Below are 23226 nucleotides of genomic sequence, written 5' to 3'. Positions count from 1 at the left end.
AATTCGTCTTTAGACTAATAGGGTTATCAATCAATGCCAAACACCAAAATAAATAATAATCAATTTTTATTCCGGAACATCATTCTGGACTAAGTTCTTTGTATTCCGAAACATCATTCCGAACCAAGTTCTTTGTATTCCGGATCTACAGAACCTTTTCGGATTCCTTAGAAACATAGTTCCGGACTAGAAAAAAATGGTCCTAAACATAAGTTACTTAAATGCACCTCATACATTTACAAAAAAAAAACATACAAAAAATAGATATTTCAGACTCGTTCTTCGTATTCTGGAATGTTCATCGCATTCTGGAATACACCAAGTAACTTAAAAAGAAAAGAATACCCAAGGGGAAAGTGCGGTAAGGTGATACCATTTAAGGTAGTTTAACCACTGGCGATATTCTAGTTATATAATTAGTTAATGGGTGAAATGATAAATGATTAAAATAGATTAATAAATTAACTTTTATATTTTAATAACCACTTTGCTTAAAATACTTGAAGAAAATAATCAATAATGTGAACAACAATATTATTTTTAAGCTTTTGAGAAAATGGATTTTGAATGGTATTTAACTATTTATTATTTATTAAGAGAAATCAATATAAAACGAGACTTTCGGACTCTCTTTTGACGGTTAATAGATCCCATCACCACTGATTCACGCCGATCGTCGCCGGCCACATGGCGCACAAGTCGCTCCTCTTACTCACAATCTCATCTCTCCTCATCTTCACCGTCGTCGGCCGTGTAATCACCACCACTTCAACATCAGATCTCGTCTCCGATGGCGTTCACGATGGATACGGCGGCGTACTCCGTCTTAATCCCTTCGTATCAGCTGAAGAACCAGAAGCTTGTGAACAGTCGTACGGATTCTTGCCTTGCACCAACACAGCACTTGGCAACCTCTTCCTCATTTTAGTCTATGGTTACCTCATGTACCTCGCTGCTACCTACCTCTCTGCTGGTAGTGAGCTGCTACTCGAGATTTTAGGGCCAGGTCTTGTTGGCGGATTATTGCTTCCAATTCTCGGTGCTCTTCCAGATGCCATGCTTATTCTCGGTAAACAATTTTAATACATATCTAGTACTAAATCGTTCTGATTTCTATCTCAATGTTGCCTCCTCTTTTGCTTCTCAGATATAAGATCTTAGTTCAAACTAACTTTTCATCTCGATCCGATGATTACGAAAAAGGATTCGAAATATAATTCTCAGTTTTTTTTTTTTTTTCCTTTTCTTCGTTTCGATTCTACAGGGATTCTAAATAGAATCCTCCTATTCCTTGTTATTTTTTTTTCGGAATTTTGAATTCTATTTCTTTATTATTATTGGTCGAAATTCAACTCGGTTTCTATTATCCTCTCTATTTGATTATGTGTATGTAAAACTTTTTGACGAACATGCCCGTTTGTCTCCGCATTATTACTGGTTCAGATTAAAAGTAGGCAAGTAGTCAGATCAATGTGTGGGGCTTTTCATTTCAAGATCCAGAGTTACACTTTTGCTAGAATCCAATTCCTATTAAGGATTTTCTATTGATTAAGATCGGAAAAAAAAAATCGGAAAAGAAACTTGGGCTATTACTATTAGGCAAAGATATTTTGAGAGCAACGTTTAAGCATAAAAAAAAACTCAAATTAAAGAAAAATCGTAGTTCAGAGTATATGCTTAGAACTTTTATTTCAAACAAAAAAAAAAAAAGAAATCATAACCTTAAAGCCTAGGTTTTTTTACCCCACACTACATGAATCTTGCTTATTAGTTACAACATCAATAGATTAATTTCTAACATTTTATACATGTGTATATCTTACAATCTATTTCCTTCTTGTAGTATCTGGATTATCTGGAAGTGTTGAAGTTGCTCAAGATCAGGTGTCTGTAGGAATGGGTTTATTAGCTGGGTCAACAGTCATGCTTATCACTGTAATATGGGGCACATGCATCATTGTTGGGAAATGTGATATAGAAAACTCAGTTGCAGTAGATAACACAGATACTAAAGGCTTCAGCTTACTAGGTATTTTACAGTTTACATCCCTCCTCTCATCAAACATTCCAAGAAGGGTAAATCAGTAATTTAACCACTGCAGGTTCTGGTGTAAGCACTGATATTTGGACAAGCTATTCTGGGATGATCATGGCTGTATCTGTGATCCCATTTATCGTTGTTCAATTCCCACAAATTATGCATTCAGATTCTGGAAGACACTTGTCTGTTTTACTCGGTCTTATAGTCTCTGTTTCTCTTTTAATTGCATACTGTGTTTATCAGGTAAGTAAATATTTATATTTTATAACAAATTTTCAATTGTTCATGTGATTTCATTTGAGAATCTTTTTTTTTTTTTTTTTTTTTTTTCAGGTTATGCAGCCTAAATTACAAAAAAGACGTCTTGCTTTTGCAAAACACAAGCATGTAAGATCTAGAATTCTTAAGTACTTAAAGATGCGTGCTCTTGGAAGACTCTTGACTGATCAAGGTGAACCTAACAAAGAAGTTCTAGAAAAGTAAGTTCTTTTTTTTTTTTTTTTTTTTTTTTTTAAAACTTTTGTGTATTTTCAGTGTATTTATTATATATATGTGACTTAAGAAACTTATACAAAGATGTATGACAGGCTATTTAAGTCGATTGATGTGAATGGAAATGAGAAGCTTTCACATACTGAGTTAAGGGCATTGGTTGTGGGAATGAGATTACATGAAATTAATTTGAAAGAAGAAGATGCTGTTGATAGAGTTATGAAGGATTTTGATACTTCTCAGAACAATGAGATTGATTTTGATGAATTTATTGATGGAATTGGAAAATGGCTTGAGGAGGCCAAAACTACTAAAATAAATACTCCTCTTGCTGGACCTGACACATTGAAGTACATTCATGACTATTATGAGGTAGGAATGGAATCTCCGATTCCAATTCCAATTCCATGAACCAAAAACATCATAAGTTCATAACATAAAAAATGAATTTTTCAGGAGACGAAAAAGCAACATGATCTTCTAGGAGACGATGCGGGGGAAGATGAAGAGGAAGGGGTGGATGATCCACGTGGCACCACAATAAAAGCTGTTTTATTTTTAATATTGGGGACTATAATTGCAGCATCTTTTGCGGATCCTCTTGTGGGTGCAGTTGATGGGTTTTCAGCAGCAACAAGCATTCCTTCTTTCTTCATCTCCTTCATCGCATTGCCATTAGCAACCAATTCCAGTGAAGCCGTCTCTGCAATCATCTTCGCCACCCGCAAAAAGAAAAGATCCGCCTCCCTCACATTCTCCGAGGTTCGTTTTTCTCTCTCTTGTTTTTTTTTTCGTGATTCAAATAAGGAAACTTTATTGGGACCAAATTTGCAAAAAACAACAGTACTTAGGGACCAAAAATGTAATTTACTCTAAATGAAATGTTATGTTTCCGTTTAACCTTTTAATTTGTTTTACAGTTATATGGAGCAGTAACAATGAATAATATCCTATGCCTATCGGTGTTTTTAGCACTTGTGTATGTGAGAGGACTAACTTGGGATTTTTCGTCTGAGGTCCTTGTGATTCTCATTGTTTGCATTGTGATGGGCGTTTTCGGAAGTTTGCGTACAACTTTTCCTCTATGGACATCTTTCATTGCTTTCGCCCTCTATCCCTTCTCCCTTGTTTTGGTGTATGTTCTTGACTATGTCTTTGGGTGGTCATAGTCTGTAGATTGAAATTCGAAGGGCGTTTTGGGAAAAAAGAGTGTTTTGTATTTTTATTGTTGAAAAAATGAGATCTGTAGAAAAACTAGAAACTCATGAGAACCACAGTTTGACTGCTTTTGGTTATATCCGGATTGGCATGCGATTTGCTTTTATCTTTTTTGTAAACTAATACGAAAAATAAATCGGTTTCGTACCAATTGATACCATGTGTAGTTGCGTAATGGATTGAATTATATGTGGCCATTTTGCACGTTTAATTTTTGGTTCCTTTAATGGATAATGAGAGGCTTGGCTTTACATCATTAATTAAGCTGTAAAACTATTTAATGTTACAAACTTATAGTTAATGTTTTTATTTATATTGAAAAGGCATCCGTAATTGGATTTGCATAACATAGATTCACCATTTGCAACTTGAATTTACTTAGGGAAATTGACTTGGAAAGTCCCTAATGTAAAAGTACTTGAGCCAAATGTATGGAGGATGATCGATTTTGAATCTTCTTATTTTTGATGATTTGGAGTTGGACGTTTTAAACTTTAGTTGTGATTTTTTATTAAATGATTTTTTTAAATAAAATTAAGTAATATTGATTGATTAAAATTCCAAATTGTGTTAATTTAAACTTTAAAGTAATTAAATTAAATTTTAATCAGTAGATAGGTTGGAATTAAATTCAAAAGCTTTGAGCTTGAGAGTTGACTTTTCAACAATTAGAGTTTGGTATGAGTTTTGACAAAATCTATTTAAATGGATTTTTTTATTTAAATTGTAAGAAAACTGACATTTTAAGATGAATTTGAAGATATATGACAAAGAATGTTAATTAGAAACACATAAAAATAGTATGTGAATAAAATACCCATTTATAAAGTAAAAAAATATGCAAAAGAAATTCCTTGAAGTTTTGGCAATGTAATAGTCATCCTTTGATAATTTATTTTTTAATTAAACCTGAAAAACCGATAACACTTACAAAATAACCCTTATACTCGTTAATGCATGTTTTAAGACCAAACTGTAAATAAACAATCAAAGATGACTTTTTTTTTTTTTTTTTTTTTTTTTTTTTTTTTTTTTTTTTTTTTTTTGTTAATAGGGTTAAAGGTTAAAGATTTTTCTGAAGATTTTTTTTATAGGTATAAAATTAATTTGAAAAAACCTCATATTTATTTATTAAAAACACAATAATATATATATATATATATATATATATATATATATATATATATATATATATATATATATATATATATATATATATATATAATGCTCTCTGACACAATTAAAGCATCTAACTTTTACCACATAACTCTAGGATGTTCAATCACTAGATCTAGCAATTCAAAGTTCATAAATAACTAGATAGCAAGATTATGCAATCAAATTGATCATCTAATTATAGAAAACTTTTGGGAAAAACAATAAAGTTTAGAACTTTAATATATTAGAATAATGATCTATAAAACATAGGTTAAAACCAACTTCATAAATCCACAAAAAAAATCAACACATAGTATTAAGGTTTATCTAATCTAAACGAAGGTAAAGGGTTATTAGCCCATGATTATAGCAGAAACACAACTAACCAAAGAGAAATCTAAGTTAAACATGGTGTAAACCAAGCAAACCAAATGATTGATGATGATCTTCACTCTAATCTCTTTGATCCTTATTCTTCAATCGAAATTTGGCCTTCCAAGGGTTTCTCAGAGGTTTTTAGTCGCTTTAAGTCGAAGGAATTAGCAGCTCTCTGAAAATCTCTCTAGATTTGACCAAAAAATCGGTATTTATAGTTTCCAAAAAATTAGTCCCCATGTTGTGACACAGTGCTCGCCACGACGTGAGAGACAGTTTTAATATGTATGCCCCGGCCCAAGTCTTCGTGCAGATCATCGGGAAGGTTCTTATGCAAGACATGTCGCCACGTCGTGGCATATATGTGGCCACAACGTGCAGTTCTCTTTATGCACATTTTCTTCTCTTCTTTCCCTCTTGATGCATGCTCCAACCTCCAAGTTTCCAACTTTGTCCAATTTTGGTCATTTTCCTTGATAATGTACTTTTTGGCTACAAAATAGAATATATACTTTATAAGCACCAAATATCTTTATAATTAACCAAAATGTAGCTAAAACGTAGTTAAATAATGTATCGATATATGTGTAAATATAGCAATATCACACGTCTTAGGTGTAAAACTTTTATAAAATAGAAGGACAAGGATTAGAAAATTATATTGAAACAAGAGAACTAAATATTAGAATGAGCTTATGAAGTTCTAAATCTATGTATTGTATCAATTCTATCGGAATTAAAGGATAGTGAAAGAAATCAAAGAACAAAGACAAGATGAAGAAATATAAGTTAGACGATCTAACTTCTTGAGGTAAGTACATATAAATTTTAAACTTGGATATATGTCATAGAAGCTATATTGTCTTTATAGGGAAATCTGGAAAAAAAATCACTAAAGTTTAACTCTATTAACGCAAAAGTCATCTTTTTTTGCAATTAAGCCTAAGAAATCGGTAAACACTTGCAAAATAATACTTGTACCCAGTTAATGCCGGTTTTCAGGGCCAAATTATAAATAAACAATCAGGTATGACTTTTTCTAGGGATGTCAAAAAGTTTCATGGGACCCCAATCCCATGGGGGCCCCGTCCCGTATGGAGGTATTTGCTGAAAAACATCAGGGACGGGAGCGGGGGCGGGGGCATGGTTAACCCCCGTTTTAATTTGAAAAAACCTCATATTTATTTATTAAAAACACAATAATATATATATATATATATATATATATATATATATATATATATATATATATATATCATTTTTGGGTTTGTTTTTGTGATTTCATTTCAATGAATATCAAAACTATATAAAATTTTTAGCATGTGTTTTTATAACCATTATAGCTCTTATAACGTTCTATGCAACTATTTAACCATGTTGGCATATAAGTTATATGATATAATGGCATCTTTATGATTTTAATTATGATATTTGCTAAAGAGAATCACAAAAAAACCCTAATATGATATATAAATTATCATTATTGTGTTTTTTAATAAATAAATATGACTTTTCTTCAAATTAATTTAGTATATATAAAAAGAAAAATCTTGAGAAAAGTCCTTAAACTTTAATCTTATTAACGAAAAAGCTAGAGATGTCAACGGAGGCAAACGAAGTTGATGTTTGGATTACCTTATTTGGGCTAAAAGAAGTTCATGTTTGGGCTAAAAAAAAGTATTTTTTGGGTAACAAATAGTTATTTATAGCATAATTTTACATATCGCAAACAAATTAAAAACATGTTTTTTTGTTGAATTTTGGTATGTAAAAATCATTCTATTGTTTTTAATATTTATATAATTAATATATGTAAATGTATATAATTTATTATACGGGACCCCCATGGGAGTTTCGGGACGGGACTGCCAACCCCCGCCCCCGCCCCCAAAAATAAAACGGGGGTTTACCATGCCCCCGCCCCCGCTCCCATCCCCGATGTTTTTTAACAAATACCTTCATACGGGACGGGGCCCCCTTAGAATCGGGGTCCAATGAAACTTTTTGACATCCCTAGAAAAAGTCATACCTGATTGTCTATTTACAATTTGGCTCTGAAAAAACCGGCATTAACTGGGTACAAGTACTATTTTGCACGTGTTTGTTGATTTTTTAGGCTTAATTGCAAAAAAAGGAAGACTTTTGCGTTAATAGAGTTAAACTTTAGTGATTTTTTTTTTCCATATTTCCCTATGAAGACAATATAGCTTTTATGACATGTATCCAAATTTAAAATTTCATATGTACTTACCTCAAGAAGTTAGATCGTCTAACTTATATTTCTTCATCTTGTCTTCGTTCTTTGATTTCTTTCACTCCCCTTCAATTCCGATAGAATTGATACAATACATAGATTTAGAACTACATAAGTTCATTCTAATATTTAGTTCTCTTGTTTCAATATATTTTTCTAATCCTTGTCCTTTTATTTCATAAAAGTTTTACACCTAAGACCTCTGATATTGCTATATTTACACATATATTGGTGCATTATTTAACTACACTTTAGCTACATTTTGGTTAATTATAAAGATATTTGGTGCTTATAAAGTATATATTCTATTTTGTAGCCAAAAGGGACATTATCAAGGAAAATGACCACAATTGGACAAAGTTGGAAACTTGGAGGTTGGAGCATGCATCAAGAGGGAAAAAAGAGAAGAAAATGTGCATAAAGAGAACTGCACGTTGTGGCCACATACATGTCACGACGTGGCGAAATGTCTTGCATAAGAACCTTCCCGATGATCTGCACGAAGATTTGGGGAATACATATTAAAACTGTCTCTCACGTCGTGGCGAGCATTGTGCCACAACGTGGGGACTAATTTTTTGGAAACTATAAATACCGATTTTTAGGTCAAATCTAGAGAGATTTTAAGAGAGCTGCTAATTCCTTCGACATAAAGACTAAAAACCTCTAAGAAACCCTTGGAAGGCCAAATTTCGATTGAAGAATAAGGATTAGAGAGATTAGAGTGAAGATCATCATCAATCATTTGGTTTGCTTGGTTTACACCATGTATAACTTAGTTTTCTCTTTGGTTATGTGTGTTTCTGCTATAATCATGGGCTAATAACCCTTTACTTTCGTTTATATTAGATGAACCCTAATACTATGTGTTGATTTTTTATTTTATGGATTTATGAAGTTGGTTTTAACCTATGTTTTATAGATCATTATTCTAATATATTAAAGTTCTACACTTTATTGCTTTTCCCTCAAGTTTTCTATAATTAGATGATCAATTTGATTGCATAATCTTGCTATCTAGTTATTTATGAACTTTGAATTGCTAGATCTAGTGATTGAACATCCTAGAGTTAGGTGGTAAAAGTTAGATGTTTTAATTGTGTTAGAGAGCATTATATATATATATATATATATATATATATATATATATATATATATATATATAGTACTATGAATTATTAGATCTAAGAATTACCTATATATCTATGATCAAGACAAACAACATAAGCACATAATTAATTTGGTGTTCTTAAGCTGCTTAACCATTGTAATTAAAGTTCATAAATTGGTACATGTTAGGTATTCGAATCATGATAACTAGTAAACTATAAATTTGTAACAAACAAAATTAATCCATTGTGTTGAAATTAACCAGAGGAAAAGTGGGATTCGAAGCTAGACGGAAGTATCTTTTATTCTTGATTGAAAATCGTTTTCTAGTTGCTTGATTTTGTTTGAAGTGTTATTGGTTAAGTGTTTGATTTAAGTTTTTCTGAACTTACAAAATCAGATACCCCCCCTGATTTAAAGTTATTTCTCTTAGTTTAATTTTTAGCATTTATTTTCTTAACTAGAATATTGTTCCCTATGATTGACCCTTACTCTACTTTACTATTACACGACTAGATACACTGCCTATTGTGTTTTAGCTGGTTAAATTCGTTAGGGTTATAAATTTAAAGCTTTTAAGTGATATACTTACCTTAAGAAGTTAGATTGTCTAACTTATATTTCTTCATCCTGTCTTTGCTCTTTGATTTCTTTCACTTCCCTTAATTATGATAGAATTGATACAATACATAGATTTAGAACTTCACAAGTTCATTCTAATTACATTATTTAGTTCTCGCGTTTCGATATATTTTTCTAATCCTTTTTCTTCTATTTTATAACGCCACTCTACAACATTACAATTTCACATTTTGGGTTCTAATATGATTTACACATTAAGTTTAACACCTAATTAGTCATTTCTAGTGACAAGTGTCCAATTTATTCTGTAATTCATGTTTGACTTCCATTTACCTAATTATTTTTCTAATTCATGAGTTGCATACTAGTTACAAACTCTAGCATGTTACTAACCATGGATAATTTCAAGTACTTAAACCAATAACCCAAACTAGGGTTTATATCAAAATTACCAATTCATCAATTTATAAGCTACATGTTCCACTGGTATAATCTAATTGATATTTACATAAGTTGTCAAACTAAGCCTTGCAAAACTCCAACCCATTTTATGTTCTAAGTGACCTAATTTGGTTCCCAGTCCATTTTTCAAGCATAGTCTTCCACTCCTTGAAGAGCCCAAACTCTTCATCTTTATCTTTTGTCTTCAAAAAGTACAACCAAAACTTCCTTGAGTAATCATCGATAAAAGACATAAAGTATTATAATCTAACATGAGACTTCACTAGAGAGGGACCCCATAAATCTGAGTGAACATACTCCAAGAACTCATTGCTTGAGTGTTGAACTGAACTAAACTTCACCCTACGTTCTATCTCTTGAACACAAGCTTCATTGGTTTTAACCTTTCCAGTTACTTCTCCACCAAACAATCTCTATTTACTCAAGATTTCCATGCCCTTCTCGCTCATATGTCGCAACCTATGATGGCACAACTTTATTTTATCAAAACTAATCTAAGGATTATGATACATTCACCATTCCTCTTACAGTGCAACCTTCCAGATAAATTCCATGTTGCAGCTTAGCCTTCATAACCACAAGAGCACCTTTGGAGACCTTTACCCAGTCTCCTTTACTTGAATACTTCATTCCATCCTTTGCCAAAGTGACAAGAGAGATTAGGTTCTTTCAAAGATTCGGGACAAACCAACAATCTAGTTTCTTGACCATACCATCGTGCATCTTGATATGTACTGTGCCACTACCCTTGATACTACGCATCCCATCATCACACATCTTCACTATGTCATTCCACTCTTTAAATGAGTCGAGCCAATCACGATTATAAGTCATATGATAAGACGCTCTTGAGTCTAAGATCTAAGTATCTGCAGAACTAGTTGTACATAGAGTTAAAACTTCACCATCGTCCCCTTCATCAAAACTCTCTTGAACCATAACAATATTATTGTTATTGCTTAATTCAGCTCCGTGATTCTCCTTCTTCAAAAATGGACAATCTCTTAAGAAGTGTCATTTTTCCTTGCAGTTATAACATCTAATATTATCCAAAACTTTAGATCTGATACATGACTTCCCTATGTTACCTCCACCACTATCTAATGTTCTTTTTTTTGTTAGCGATTAAACCAAAACTGAAAACATCTAACAAACACTTTTCGTTTCAGTTCTTTGGATAACAAAGAATCCTTCACATCATTCACAATGATCGTTGCCCTACCATATAGCATGGTATCAATGTAATTCTCATATGAATTTGGCAGTGAACATAAGAGTATAAGTGCTTGATCTTCTTCTTCAATCTTTACATTCACACCTTGTAAATCCAAGATGATCCTATTGAAGTTATCTAGATGATCCTTCACTTGGGTACTTTCAGACACCCTAAGATTATTCAAATGTTGCTTCTGATACAACTTATTCGTGAGAGAATTGTTCTTATACTTGACATAAAGTTTCTCCCAAAGGCCAACATCATTTTTTTGATACACAACCTCTTGTAGTACACTTCTATCAAACTCAACAACATTGCGTTGTGAACTTTTGCAAGAATATCAACCTTCTTCTCAGCCGTTATGTCTTTCAACAATTTCACTTCTCCATCTAATGCTTCCATATAACCCTGTTGAACTAGAAGTTCCTTCATCTTTACCTTCCACAAAGTGAAATCATTGAACCATTAAACTTCTCCGAATCGAACTTTTGAGATGTCATCTTCAATCAATTTGAAAACAAACCGTGATACCACTTGTTAGGAATCATACGTCACTTGTCAAGAATCAGAACATATATGATGTCACTTGCTAAGATTTGATACCACTTGTTAGGAAGTAAAGTGGATAACTAATGAAACCACAAACACACACACATACAAGACACAATATTTATGTGGTTCGGTCAAGGTGACCAACGTCCACGGTCAAGAGGAAATATTATTTAAGAGCTCTTAAACAAAGATTACAAGTACAACTCAACAAAGATTCGACCTACTCACTAAGGATACAAGAAACTAGATACTTCAGTGACTACTACAAGGATCCCTATTTATAGACTGAGGAACATACCTAAAACCCTAATGAGCTATCCCCATCCATTCAAAGGCCCAAACAAATATGAAACAATCACATCACGTCGTGCAGTTACTTCTAGATACTTCCACCTTGAGGAATGTGTATGGCCACCAACCATGAATCTGGTATGCCATCACCATGAAAGTAGCACGTTCTCACCAAGAGGACATTTAGAACCAAGTATCACCTTTACTCCAAAAGAGAACATTTGTACCAGAGAGCACCTTTGCATAACCAGGAGCACTTTTACACCAAGTGAACGCCTTTGCACAACCATGAGTAGACCAATAGAGAACCTATGCACAACCAAGAGCACATTTGCACCACTAAGAACACCTTTGCACTAAGAGAGAATCTTTGTACAACCAAGAGCACCTTTACACCAAGGTAGCTCCTTTGCACCAAGGCAGCTCCTTTGCACCAAGGCAGCACCTTTGTACAACTAGGAGGATATTTAGATAGAATGCTCCACCTTATGATACCAAATGCTCCAACTTTGATTCCATATGCTCAAGTCACATTTAACAATCGAAAACCCATGGTTTAAAACCGAAAGCCAAATGGTGTGTCGTGATAGCTAATTGCTCATGTTTAAAACTACTACTAATTGCAGTGTTACTTCCATTTTGATGTTTATCCATTTAGAGTGAATGAATAGTATTGATACCCAAATTTGTTATGAAGTTTCATCTCCAACAATCTGTAAGAAACAAACAAGCCTAGAAAAATAATGATTGATTTCTTGATAAGTGCCCAAACTCAAAGTTGCATCCGAATGGATTATCCCCCAAACTATAAGGATCAAATACTAACTATAAAAGTGCTTCACACAATCCAATTCGATATTTATGATTTGATTACCATGTACTCGAATCCTCCCAAATAAATTAAAATAATTTTGCCATTTGTCATCTTCTTATGCATTATACCACATGTCATTTTGTGGTAAATTTAGATTAAATTATATCCATGTGTCATTTTATGTTTATTTTCATTTTATTAAATTCTATATAATACTTAAATAATAAATATATATCCAATTCATTAATGCAACTTTCCTTATAATTTCTAAATTGAATTCAATTATTTTAGTTGTTTATTTATTTAAATTATTAGTTTAACTTTAAAAGATAAATAAGCACTTTATTTTTAATAAATTATATTTTTTCTTATAAATTTAAATTTTCTAAATATTTAGATTTTCATGTTTTTTTTTTCAATAAACCAATGTAATACATGAGTCTCACAGCTAGTTTCTTAATAGTGTTGAATTCTAAGATTGTTGCTAATGTGGTACTATGGAATTAAAACATTTTGTTCTAAATATAAATTGTCATTCTATCTCTAAAAATAATGTAGCACAAATAAACTTTAATGCATACCTTGATTGCTATGCTGTAAAATGGGTCACACTTATTCAACATCCATTATTATGCAAAAATATGAAATATGAAGTTTCTAGCATTACCCACATATTAGGTAATGGTTAAAAGTCCCAAACTTGAAATACTATCGTACAAATTAGTTATACCCATTGATGGAGATGAACAATCATCCTCCTTTGTTAGACGTATGACAGCACCCAATGGGATGGTTAGGAAACTGAAGAGAAGATCCACGAAAAGACTCTCCACTTGTGCGCATAAAAGCTTCTTGTTTGATTTTTGAACCAGCAATTTCATTGATGTACTCTGAGTGTTTCCGGAGTTGCTCGATATCAAAGATGAATCACACAACGTAGAGCTTGTAGTGCATGAAGAGCATGGCTTACCTCCCCCAAGCACCAGATTTGTCAAAGGATTATTCGTCGTTAATGACCACATGAGTAGATTCAAGAACTGAAATTAAAATATCGGTCGAAGGGATATTAAAAGAATAATTTTCTTAATTAAAAAGCTCACCGCATGCAAATACAACCAAAACCTTACCTCTTCGAAACCAAAATCCATTGTTCTCTCTTCTAGCAAATTAATGTTTTCAACACCGAGAGAATTAAAAAGTACGATGATTGTATCAAGCGTGAGTGGTATTACATTCAGATCGTCTGTAATTATGAAATTTGCTGATGACATTACAAAACCCCACAACGAAGACAAATGAGGCGGGATGGGCTCCGTGTCATCTAGATTCACTTTAAGATTCTTGCATATAGAAGCTGATGAATTCTTTGGATTAATCAACAAATCCTCCAACATTATATACTTTCTATCGAAACTCACAACACTTTTATAAAGAGAAGTCAGGCTTCCAAATTTAATATCGTTTGAGTCTGCATGCTTTCGTGAGAGCTTTGCGATTGTTCCCAGTGGCAAAGTGAACAAACTAAAAAGTGTGTCCACAAAGTCATTCGCTGCTTCTGCAAACATCACCTTTTTCTTCTTTTTGTCAACAAATACTTTGAGCTGAACTGAATTTTCGGGGGTTCCCATTGTATCTGATGAAGTTAATAGTAAAGACAGAAATTAGATTTACTGGCTCTTATCTATATTCAAAAATATCTCAAATTAAAGGATTACGTAATGATAAAGACACATATAATTTACTTACGAAACATGGTTGGTAATGCAACTGAATTATAATTAACTATTCTCACCGAGATAAGCATAAATGGAAAAAGTTTAGTCAAGAACAATCGATGACCCATACATGCAGCGCATATTCTCTGCATCTCTCTGTCTTAAACCAAAACAGGAGACAAAACCACATACTCATGACAAAAGTGTGCTAGCATTTTTTCCAACATATATAGTTTTTATGCATAAAGTCTCATCATCAATGTGGCTAAATGCTAATAGCCTAAACTAAATTAATGTAGTGGTAAACATAGCATAGTGATATAATCTGAGGAACGGAGATACACATTAAAGTTTAAATAAACATCAAAAGGCAGCTATCTACTGAAACCATTTTCTTCTTTCAACGGTAGCACATGAAATACAAATATATAAAGGATAATCCTCAAGAAAATTAAACTATTATAACATTTATCTTAAAAGAGACGAAAAACCAGAGACCAAGGATTGCCATGAATTCTAACTCTCATGCATAACAAATAAAGAAAACCTAAAACGGTTTGAAGATTCAACAAAAGGTAGAAGCAACATATCGTTCAACAACAAAAACAAAATGGTAAAGAAAGTCGAAGAAAACGTATTAATTTACCAATCAGAAAATAACTCAAAGTATATGAATAGCCACGATTCTAGTGAAGCTGTGAAGGAGACGAAGAAGCAACAGCAAAACACGATAAATAGGCAACGAGCAGGAACCACAACCAATGAAGCGACAACGGGTGGCTAGAGGGAAACTGAGGATTAGCGCAACTTTTCATTTTCCATGCGATCAAGAGCGGGAAACGTTTTAGTTCCGTAGTTTTACCCCCAAAGTCACAAGTTCTACCAAATTAAGGTTAAATACAGGAAACAGTAATATTTTACATTATAAAAACACACATCATTCTTCTACTTTCTAATATTTTCTTCAAAATATGGATCCAAGTCAAAATACCTCTTCAACTCCAAACATGCCAACCATTCCAAATAATTCATATGCACATCTTAATTAATGTATTTTTTTTTTGAAACGGCAAACTAATTAATCTAATCCTAAATAACCAACTATGTCTCTATCGAGATTTGAACCCCTGATCTCTCATATGAGATGATCACTCCATACCGCTAGGCCATTGACCCTTTGGTAAATGTAACTGTTAACATTTTCAATCCAACAACAATCTCTATTCACCAACCTTCCATTTACCCAAACTACTACAAATACCAACGACAAAGACAATTCAATCAACCCAAATTTCAAGTTTTTCAACAATATTCTTAACAATTTCAACCTCAACCTTCTTAATTTTTTTTTTTAATAATTTAGGTTTTAAATTTTTATATTTTTTAAGTAATGTACTGAGATTTTTAAGTGATGTAAAATATTTATTTATGTTTAATTATTATGTTTTTTATTTAATCTAATGTCAAAAGAATAAAAATAAATAAAAAAATAACTAATGTGGAGAGTAACCATTTCCAAAGGGTAGTAGTCTGGTAGTGAACTTGTAGTGGAGATAACATTGTGCAGAGGTGACAACACGATCTAGTGGGTTGGTAGTAACGATACTGTTAGCGGATCTTTTATGTATTTGTATATCGGCTTAATGTCAAAGAATCACACATGTTGTTACTTGTTAGTAAAACCAATATGAGTGAAGAAATGAGAAACACAGCAAACCGTTGAAGCCACGTGCATGGGGCCATATAAAGATTGTTGAAGTAAACACACATGATTTGATTTAGTTAGGTCTTGAAATCCAGGAGGCTGATGCATATAAATTATCTCATTAAGGATTCCATGATGAAATGCATTTTTAACATCAAGCTGACGAATAGGCCACTTGTGGGTAACCACAATGCTCATAACTAAACATATCGAGGTTGGTTTGACAACCAGACTGAAGGTCTCATCATAATCAATACCGAGGAGCTAGGCACGTACATTAGCAACGAGACGAGATTTTTAACAAGACAAGGATCCATCCGCATTGAGCTTATTTTTAAACAACCAAATGCAATTAATAATATCTGCAGTTGTGGGCCTAGGCACAAGGACCCATGTTTTGTTTGAAATAACTGTAGAAAATTCTTCTTGCATTGATTTAAGTCAGTGAGGGTCATGGAAAGTCTGTAAGTAAGAACGAGGTAGAGGAGAGGAATCGACGTGAAGATTGAGTTTATGGATAGGTTTGGTAATATGGCGTTGAGCTCTAGTCACCATGGGATGAGAGTCGGAAGGTAGAGGAGGAAGATGAACATGAGAGGGAAGAGATTGAGTTTGAGAAAACGAATGAGAGGAATACTTGATCGGAGGCGACTCCGCACTAGGTGTGTTGGCGCTGAACTGATCTACAACAGGAGATGTGACCATAAGGTTGACGGAGCCAGGATGGCCCATGAAAGGTTGTTCATGCGAAGTGTGGGTCGGTGGTGTGGGCTACGGTATGCGTTGATCAGTAGACCTAGGATCAGGAGCCACATGGTCCTCGCAAAATGTTGGTGAAGTTGGCATTTGACCAAAATTATAAGGGAAATCACAAATTTCAAGGAAAGAATAAGAGGTAGATTTATCGGGTGTTGTAACACCTATAGATTCGGGTTAGACAATTAATAAAAAATAAGCGATAAAATGACATTTTTATAAAATGTTATTTAGGATAAATATAATTAATTAAAGCTATAGTATATGTGACAATGATTCCGTACATATAAAGAACTTTGAAATCCGACATCGTATGAAGAAGTTATTTTTTTCGAAGTTTCGCGATTAAATCGATACTGCAAGATATGTCATAAAAAGTGAATCGGAGATGGGTTGCTTTTTAGTAAAAGTGATGTAAATAAAAGTTCTAGTACTTGTCTACACAAGGATAATCATATAAAGACAGTAAAGAACGAAATTTGTATGAAGAAGTTATAAATTTCGCAACGTTGATTATAGTCTAAGCCTCTTCGAACCGATCATGAAAAATAAAGTGAAAATTAGCCGGCAAAGTCTAAACGAAAGTTTATGTCTTTGAAATTATGAATTCGTCAATATAGAGAACATTGAGAACAAAAATCGTATGAAAAAAATATGGACGAAACATGGTCCCTACTCTTCTAACGCGACGAATTCGATATAGATTTGTAAATTTGAGATAGAATGAGAATTAGCCGGTTGAGTGTAAATGAAAGTTGATGTCCTCCTAAACATAAATATGTCGATATACAGATGGTCGAGAAAAAAGTTCGTATGAAGAAGTTATGATTTATAATATCATATTACGTAGTAACATAAAGTATAAATCATATATATATATATATATATATATATATATATATATGTATGTATACACACACACACATCTATATACATATTTATCTATCATTAGAAAGGTGTCGATGATGTGGTCGATATAAGACTAATATTGAATACTTTCAATATTAGTTTAGTACAAATATCATTAAATCTATTTAAAGTAGTATTATAAAGGGTCGATTGGTCGTTTAAGTAACTATAAATGGTGCTTTTTGAAACTTCAATTACTATAAATATGAGGCTCTAGGCTCTCATATTTCTTTCACTAAGTCTCTTCCAAGATCTTTTCTCATTATACCCTTGAGCATTTCGGTCCCTTGTGATTCGACTTATCTTTCTATAGTTTTAGTATAGTAAGTTGAGCACTGAAGCACTGCAAGAATTTTTTGGAAGAAAGATTCAACAACGAAGTTCTGACCACGAAGTTCTAAGTTTTCACTAGAAAACCATGTATTTTGATAGGAAAAACTAAGGCGTTAGTAGCAAAGCTCTGGATCGCCATAGAGCCCCGAGAAATAGAGTTTTCAGTATCGAAGTTATGCCAACGTAATATCCAGTTTTACGTTAAACAGCATGTAAGTTGAGTTATGCTTCCCGTGCTTTAAGTATAACTTATATTTATGTTTATAATCCTTATGATGAACTTATTGTTGGGATAGTGTCTAAGCCCGTAACTATATTTGGTATGTACTTGACCCGATTGTGCATGGTCCTTTTGGGTTGCCTTCTCCAAAGCAACTAGATAAGGTAATTTAAGGAGAAAGAGAGAATATTATGGTTTATTAATATATTATAAGAATAATATATTAAAGGAGAAATCATATTTATTTAATTAGTATTGGTCATAAATTAATTAGGAATTGATTTGGTGACCAAAAGAGATTAATTGAATAAAGGGGTATAAACTATCAAATGTATGATAGTTAAGTTTTGGGTTAAGGAAACCTAATGGACTTAAGGGGGAACGAAATTATGATGAGTATCCATCATATTTTCGTCCAAGGCCTTATTCCAGAAGGTTCCTTGGGCTACTTGGTGGCTAAGCTGTCCATTAGGGTTTAGACTGAAACCCTAGTAGCCTGTAAGTATAAATATGACCCCTAGGGCATTGAAATCGACTACCACATGATTCTAAGAAAACCTTAGGCCGATTTCTAGCTTCTCTCACCCTCTCTCATATGGCCTTCTTGCTTGTGAGGTTTGTAAACCATTAGAGGAGTTGCATTTGTGACTCTAAGCTCAAGAAAAGAAGAGAAGAAGATCTAAGCCAATATTTGAAGAGGTAAACATCTAGATCTGATTCTATATGTTGTTTTTGTTATTTGTATGCTAGATTAGGGTTTGTAAGTCTTGGAATCAAAGCATGTTCAATAGAGAAACCTAGATCCAAGCATTAGGGTTTGTATGAGCACATAGGAATGTTTCTTATGCATAAAACCCATCAGTGGTATCAGAGCCTTGATTGGTTTCAATTGTATGTGATGCTTAACTATTTTGTTTGCTAAAAAATCGAGTTTTTGCCTCTGCCCGACACAACTCGGCGAGTCAGTATCTGGACTCGGCGAGTTGGCCCTACTCGGCGAGTCCAGGTCTGACTCGGCGAGTTTGTGCACCAAACAGAGGGTATTTCGGGATTTAGCTGCTGTTTTGACTTGGATTTGATGCTTAAATTGTTTTATGAAGTTAAAATCCGAATTTTATCTTAATTAAATGATTATCCTTGCCAAAACAATAGATAATTTCAAATCTTTTAAATATTGGTTGTTTATGTGATAAATATGGATTGTTTAAAGTTATTTGGTAATTATCTAATGACTAAAATAAGATTAGGTCAAATATAGATAATTATGAAATTAATTGTTTAATTTGAATTATTTGTTATTTGATCACTTATGTTTTGAAAAGTTCAAAAACTTGCTCTCAAGTTTTGAAATTTGAATTTATGATTAAAAGTTTAATTTTGAATAATTTAAATTTCAAACCCTTAGAATTTTACAAGTTTAAAATTCAACCCTATACTATTATATATTATTACAAGTTTAATTAATATATATATGTATAACTTAAAATGCTAGTCTTACCGTTAGTAGGCCTCATTCACGAAGCCAGTCTATAAGGTGGGTATAAGGTTGTTGCCTATAAAATGGCGCTTAATGGGTGTACACTCACACCTACCGCTTGCTTGACTGGTGGAGGGTCATTAGCCGAACGGGTAGGATATGACAACCCTCTTCTCATTAAAAGTATAATGTAAGATACAAAGTAACTACATGTTTTTCAAATTCCCAATCTTAGTTACTTTAGGATAAAATGTGAAAATGATGCTAATCCATGGAATTACACTTTGTACCCTTGTCAAACATTGATGGAGCGTGCGTGGTTAACCGGAACATCAATTTGGGGATGACATTGGTAGCGAAGGGTGACTCGATGTTTGTCATAGATCAATGGAGCGTGTGTGGTTTACCGGCACATTGATTTGGTGATAGAGACATTGAGTGCACCATGTTGATTCGCATGGTTATTCACAATTTGTTTGCGATCCTCGGTATCCCAGTCACAAATTTGAAATGCATATCGAGATTTAAACATGCCATTGAAAAAGTTTAATGAATCTCAAAGATCTAGGAGCTTTCAATACATTTAAAACCTAAATTGCTTTTTCGTTTTTCATGGTGAGAATTAGTGAATCGTTATTCACTTACCTTCAAATTATTTACTTTTAGAGTACGACATCCCTTTCTAAGTTGTAAATAATGTTGTTGGGTCCTAGCCCTAATTTCTCATTTGGGTGTTTAATTAGGGATTCATTTCTAATCAAACTTTGTTCCCTTTTTTTTTCAGATGTCTGCAAACAACAACAACAACACTTCTGGGTCATTCTCATTGATGAACTTGTGTCAGAAAGTGACATTTGATGGTTCAAACTTCAATGAGTGGATGAGGTATATTCGCATGATCACACGCTACGAGGACAAAGAATATGTCCTCGATGAAAAGCTTGAGAAGATCATCCCAGATGTTGCTACTCCTGAAGAGTTGGCCGCCTTTGAGGCCCACGAGCGTGATGCTACGAAAGTTCACTGCATCATGCTAGCCATCATGAACCTCGAACTCCAAAAGTCCTATGAGGACATGTATCTGTATGAAATGCATCAGGATTTGCTGGACAGGTATCACCAAAGCGCGAGGCAAGAGCGCTATGAGATCATCACTAACATGATCACTGCTAAGATGGGGAGTGGAGAATCCCTAACCTCTCATTTGCAGAAAATGCAGAGGTATGTTGATCATCTTCTCAAACTAAATGTTAAGTTTGATGAGGATTTGGCTATCGACATAATCCTCCACTCCTTTCCCTCCTGCTACAACCACTTTAGGATGACCTACCACATGAACAAAGAGGAGGTCTCCTTGAGCAAGCTCCAAGGACTCTTGAGGACACTGAGAGCAACCTCAAAGACAAATCCATTGCACCGTCCCCTGCTGTGGCCGCTCCTGTGATGACAATAGGTCAAGGAAAGGGTAAAAAGAGGAAGGCTCCATGTAAGAGCCACCATAAGGGGAAACCCCATGATGGTTCGTCCACAAGTGCGACCAAAGTAGGCCCTGCTAAACCCTCTTCCGATCCTAAAGAAGCAGAGTGCTTCTATTGCCACCAAAAGGGCCACTGGAAGTGAAGCTGCCCACAATATCTGCAAGACATAAGAGATGGGAAGATTAATCCCACCTTTGCAGGTATGTATTCTATTAAATCTAATAACTCATCATTTGCTACTTCATGGGTTCTTGATACAGGGGGTGGTTACCACATTTGTTCTGATATGTAGGGCCTAAAAAGAAGTAGGGAGGTGGAACATGGAAAGATGAACCTGATTATGGGAAACAGAAGATCGTCGTCTGTGACCAAAGTCGGTGTTTATTCTTTAGTGTTGAGTAATGGGTTAGGGATAAATTTAGACAATTGTTGTTATTCGCTAGATATGGCAAGAAACATTATTTCATTTCACGGGTTGTTTAGACAAGGTTTCAGATATTCTTTTGATAATAGTAATGGTTCTATTAACTTTTATTTGAATGGTGTCTTTTATTTCAATGCATTACCTTGTAATGGGATTTATGAATCTGTGATGATTGTTGATAATTTAGGAAATAATGTTTTGAATATTGATTCGTTTACTAGTCTAGACAAAGCATGCTTGTGGCATTGTCGCCTTGACCACGTCAACAAGAAACGCATAGCCCAACTCCAAAAGGATGGAGTGTTGGAGTCATTCGACCTTAGGGATGATGACACATGTGAATCTTGTTTACTTGGGAAGATGTCCAAGTCACCCTTCACTGGCACTTGTGAAAGGGGTGAGGGTTTATTGGATCTCATACACACCGATGTGTGTAGGCCCTTTAGATCCACCACAAGGGATGTTTTCCGCTTCTACGTGACTTTTACAGATGATTATAGCAGATATGGATATATCTACCTAATCAAGCAAAAGTCGGAAACCTTTGAAATGTTCAAAGAGTTTAAGAATGAAGTAGAGAATCAGCTGGGCAGGAAAATCAAGATGTTTCGGTCAGACCGAGGAGGAGAGTACCTAAGTCTTGAGTTTCACGACTATCTAAAAGAATGTGGAATCGTTTCGCAATTGACGTCTCCGAGGATGCCACAATTGAATGGTGTGGCTGAGAGACGTAATCGGACCTTATTAGACATGGTTCATTCTATGATGAGTCGGACTTCGTTACCAATAGCTTTCTGGGGGTATGCCTTAGAGACTGCCGCCCATATCCTTAACTTAGTTCCCACCAAGAAGGTTTCCAAGACTCCTCACGAGATGTCGATAGGGAAGGCTACCTCGTTGGCACATATCAAGGTTTGGGGTTGCGAGGCTTTCGTAAGACGAGAGACTCACGACAAGCTAGAACCTCATAGTGAGAAGTGTTATTTCATCGGCTATCCACAGAAGTCTTTTGGCTACCTTTTCTATAGACCGAGTGACAATGTTGTCTTCGTTGCTAGAAGAGGAGTTTTCCGAGAAAGGGAATTGATAAGCCAAGAAGATAGTGGGAGGCAAATTGAACTTGAAGAGATTCAAGATCAAAGCGATGAAGGAACCTCTGACACTGGCACTCAACTTGAGGAGGAAACTCCTGTTGAACCTGTTGACGAATCCTTACCTCTTCGGCGTTCCACTAGGGCTAGTGTTCCACCCCAACTTTATGGTTTTCATATTACTACTGAAGGGGATACATTTATTAGTGATAGTACACTAGTAAATTTGGATGAACCTAGCAGCTATAAGGAAGCCATGGCAGGCCCGGAGTCTGATAAATGGAAAGAGGCGATGGACAGCGAGATTTAGTCCATGTACAACAACCAAGTTTGGAAATTGGTTGATCATGTACCGGGTCGTAACACATTCGGGTGCAAGTGGATCTTCAAGAAGAAGACGGACATGGATGGGAAAGTGCATACTTATTAAGCGCGATTGGTTGCGAAGGGCTTTACTCAAACTCCCGGAGTTGACTAGGATGAGACCTTCTCACCAGTTGCGAAAATAAAGTCTATTAGGGTAATGCTTGCAATAGCTGCGTTTCATGATTAT

General features: G+C 34.2%; 2 protein-coding genes across 2 annotated transcripts; one reads left to right on the top strand and one right to left on the bottom strand.

Moving 5' to 3' along the window:
* Positions 1-620: 620 nt before the first annotated feature.
* LOC145061215 (sodium/calcium exchanger NCL-like) lies at positions 621-3911 on the top strand. The gene is made up of 7 exons (XM_079008638.1): positions 621-1069; positions 1844-2029; positions 2103-2284; positions 2375-2520; positions 2629-2905; positions 2990-3295; positions 3454-3911. The coding sequence occupies exons 1-7, from the start codon at positions 688-690 to the stop codon at positions 3700-3702; spliced, it is 1728 nt and encodes a 575-aa protein (XP_078864764.1). The 5' UTR covers positions 621-687; the 3' UTR covers positions 3703-3911.
* Positions 3912-13239: 9328 nt separating this feature from the next.
* LOC145064621 (uncharacterized) lies at positions 13240-14193 on the bottom strand. The gene is made up of 2 exons (XM_079012033.1): positions 13693-14193; positions 13240-13602 (listed from the first exon to the last, which is right to left on the bottom strand). Exons 1-2 carry the CDS (start codon positions 14191-14193, stop codon positions 13240-13242), a joined length of 864 nt encoding a protein of 287 aa, XP_078868159.1.
* Between the last annotated feature and the right edge of the window lie 9033 nt (positions 14194-23226).

This window comes from Lactuca serriola, chromosome 7, assembly GCF_051521515.1.
Source record: "Lactuca serriola cultivar US96UC23 chromosome 7, Lser_US96UC23_V15, whole genome shotgun sequence".
Lineage (NCBI taxonomy): Eukaryota > Viridiplantae > Streptophyta > Magnoliopsida > Asterales > Asteraceae > Lactuca > Lactuca serriola.
Note: the sequence above shows the minus strand (reverse complement) of the source record. Positions and strands in the feature narration are given on the sequence as shown.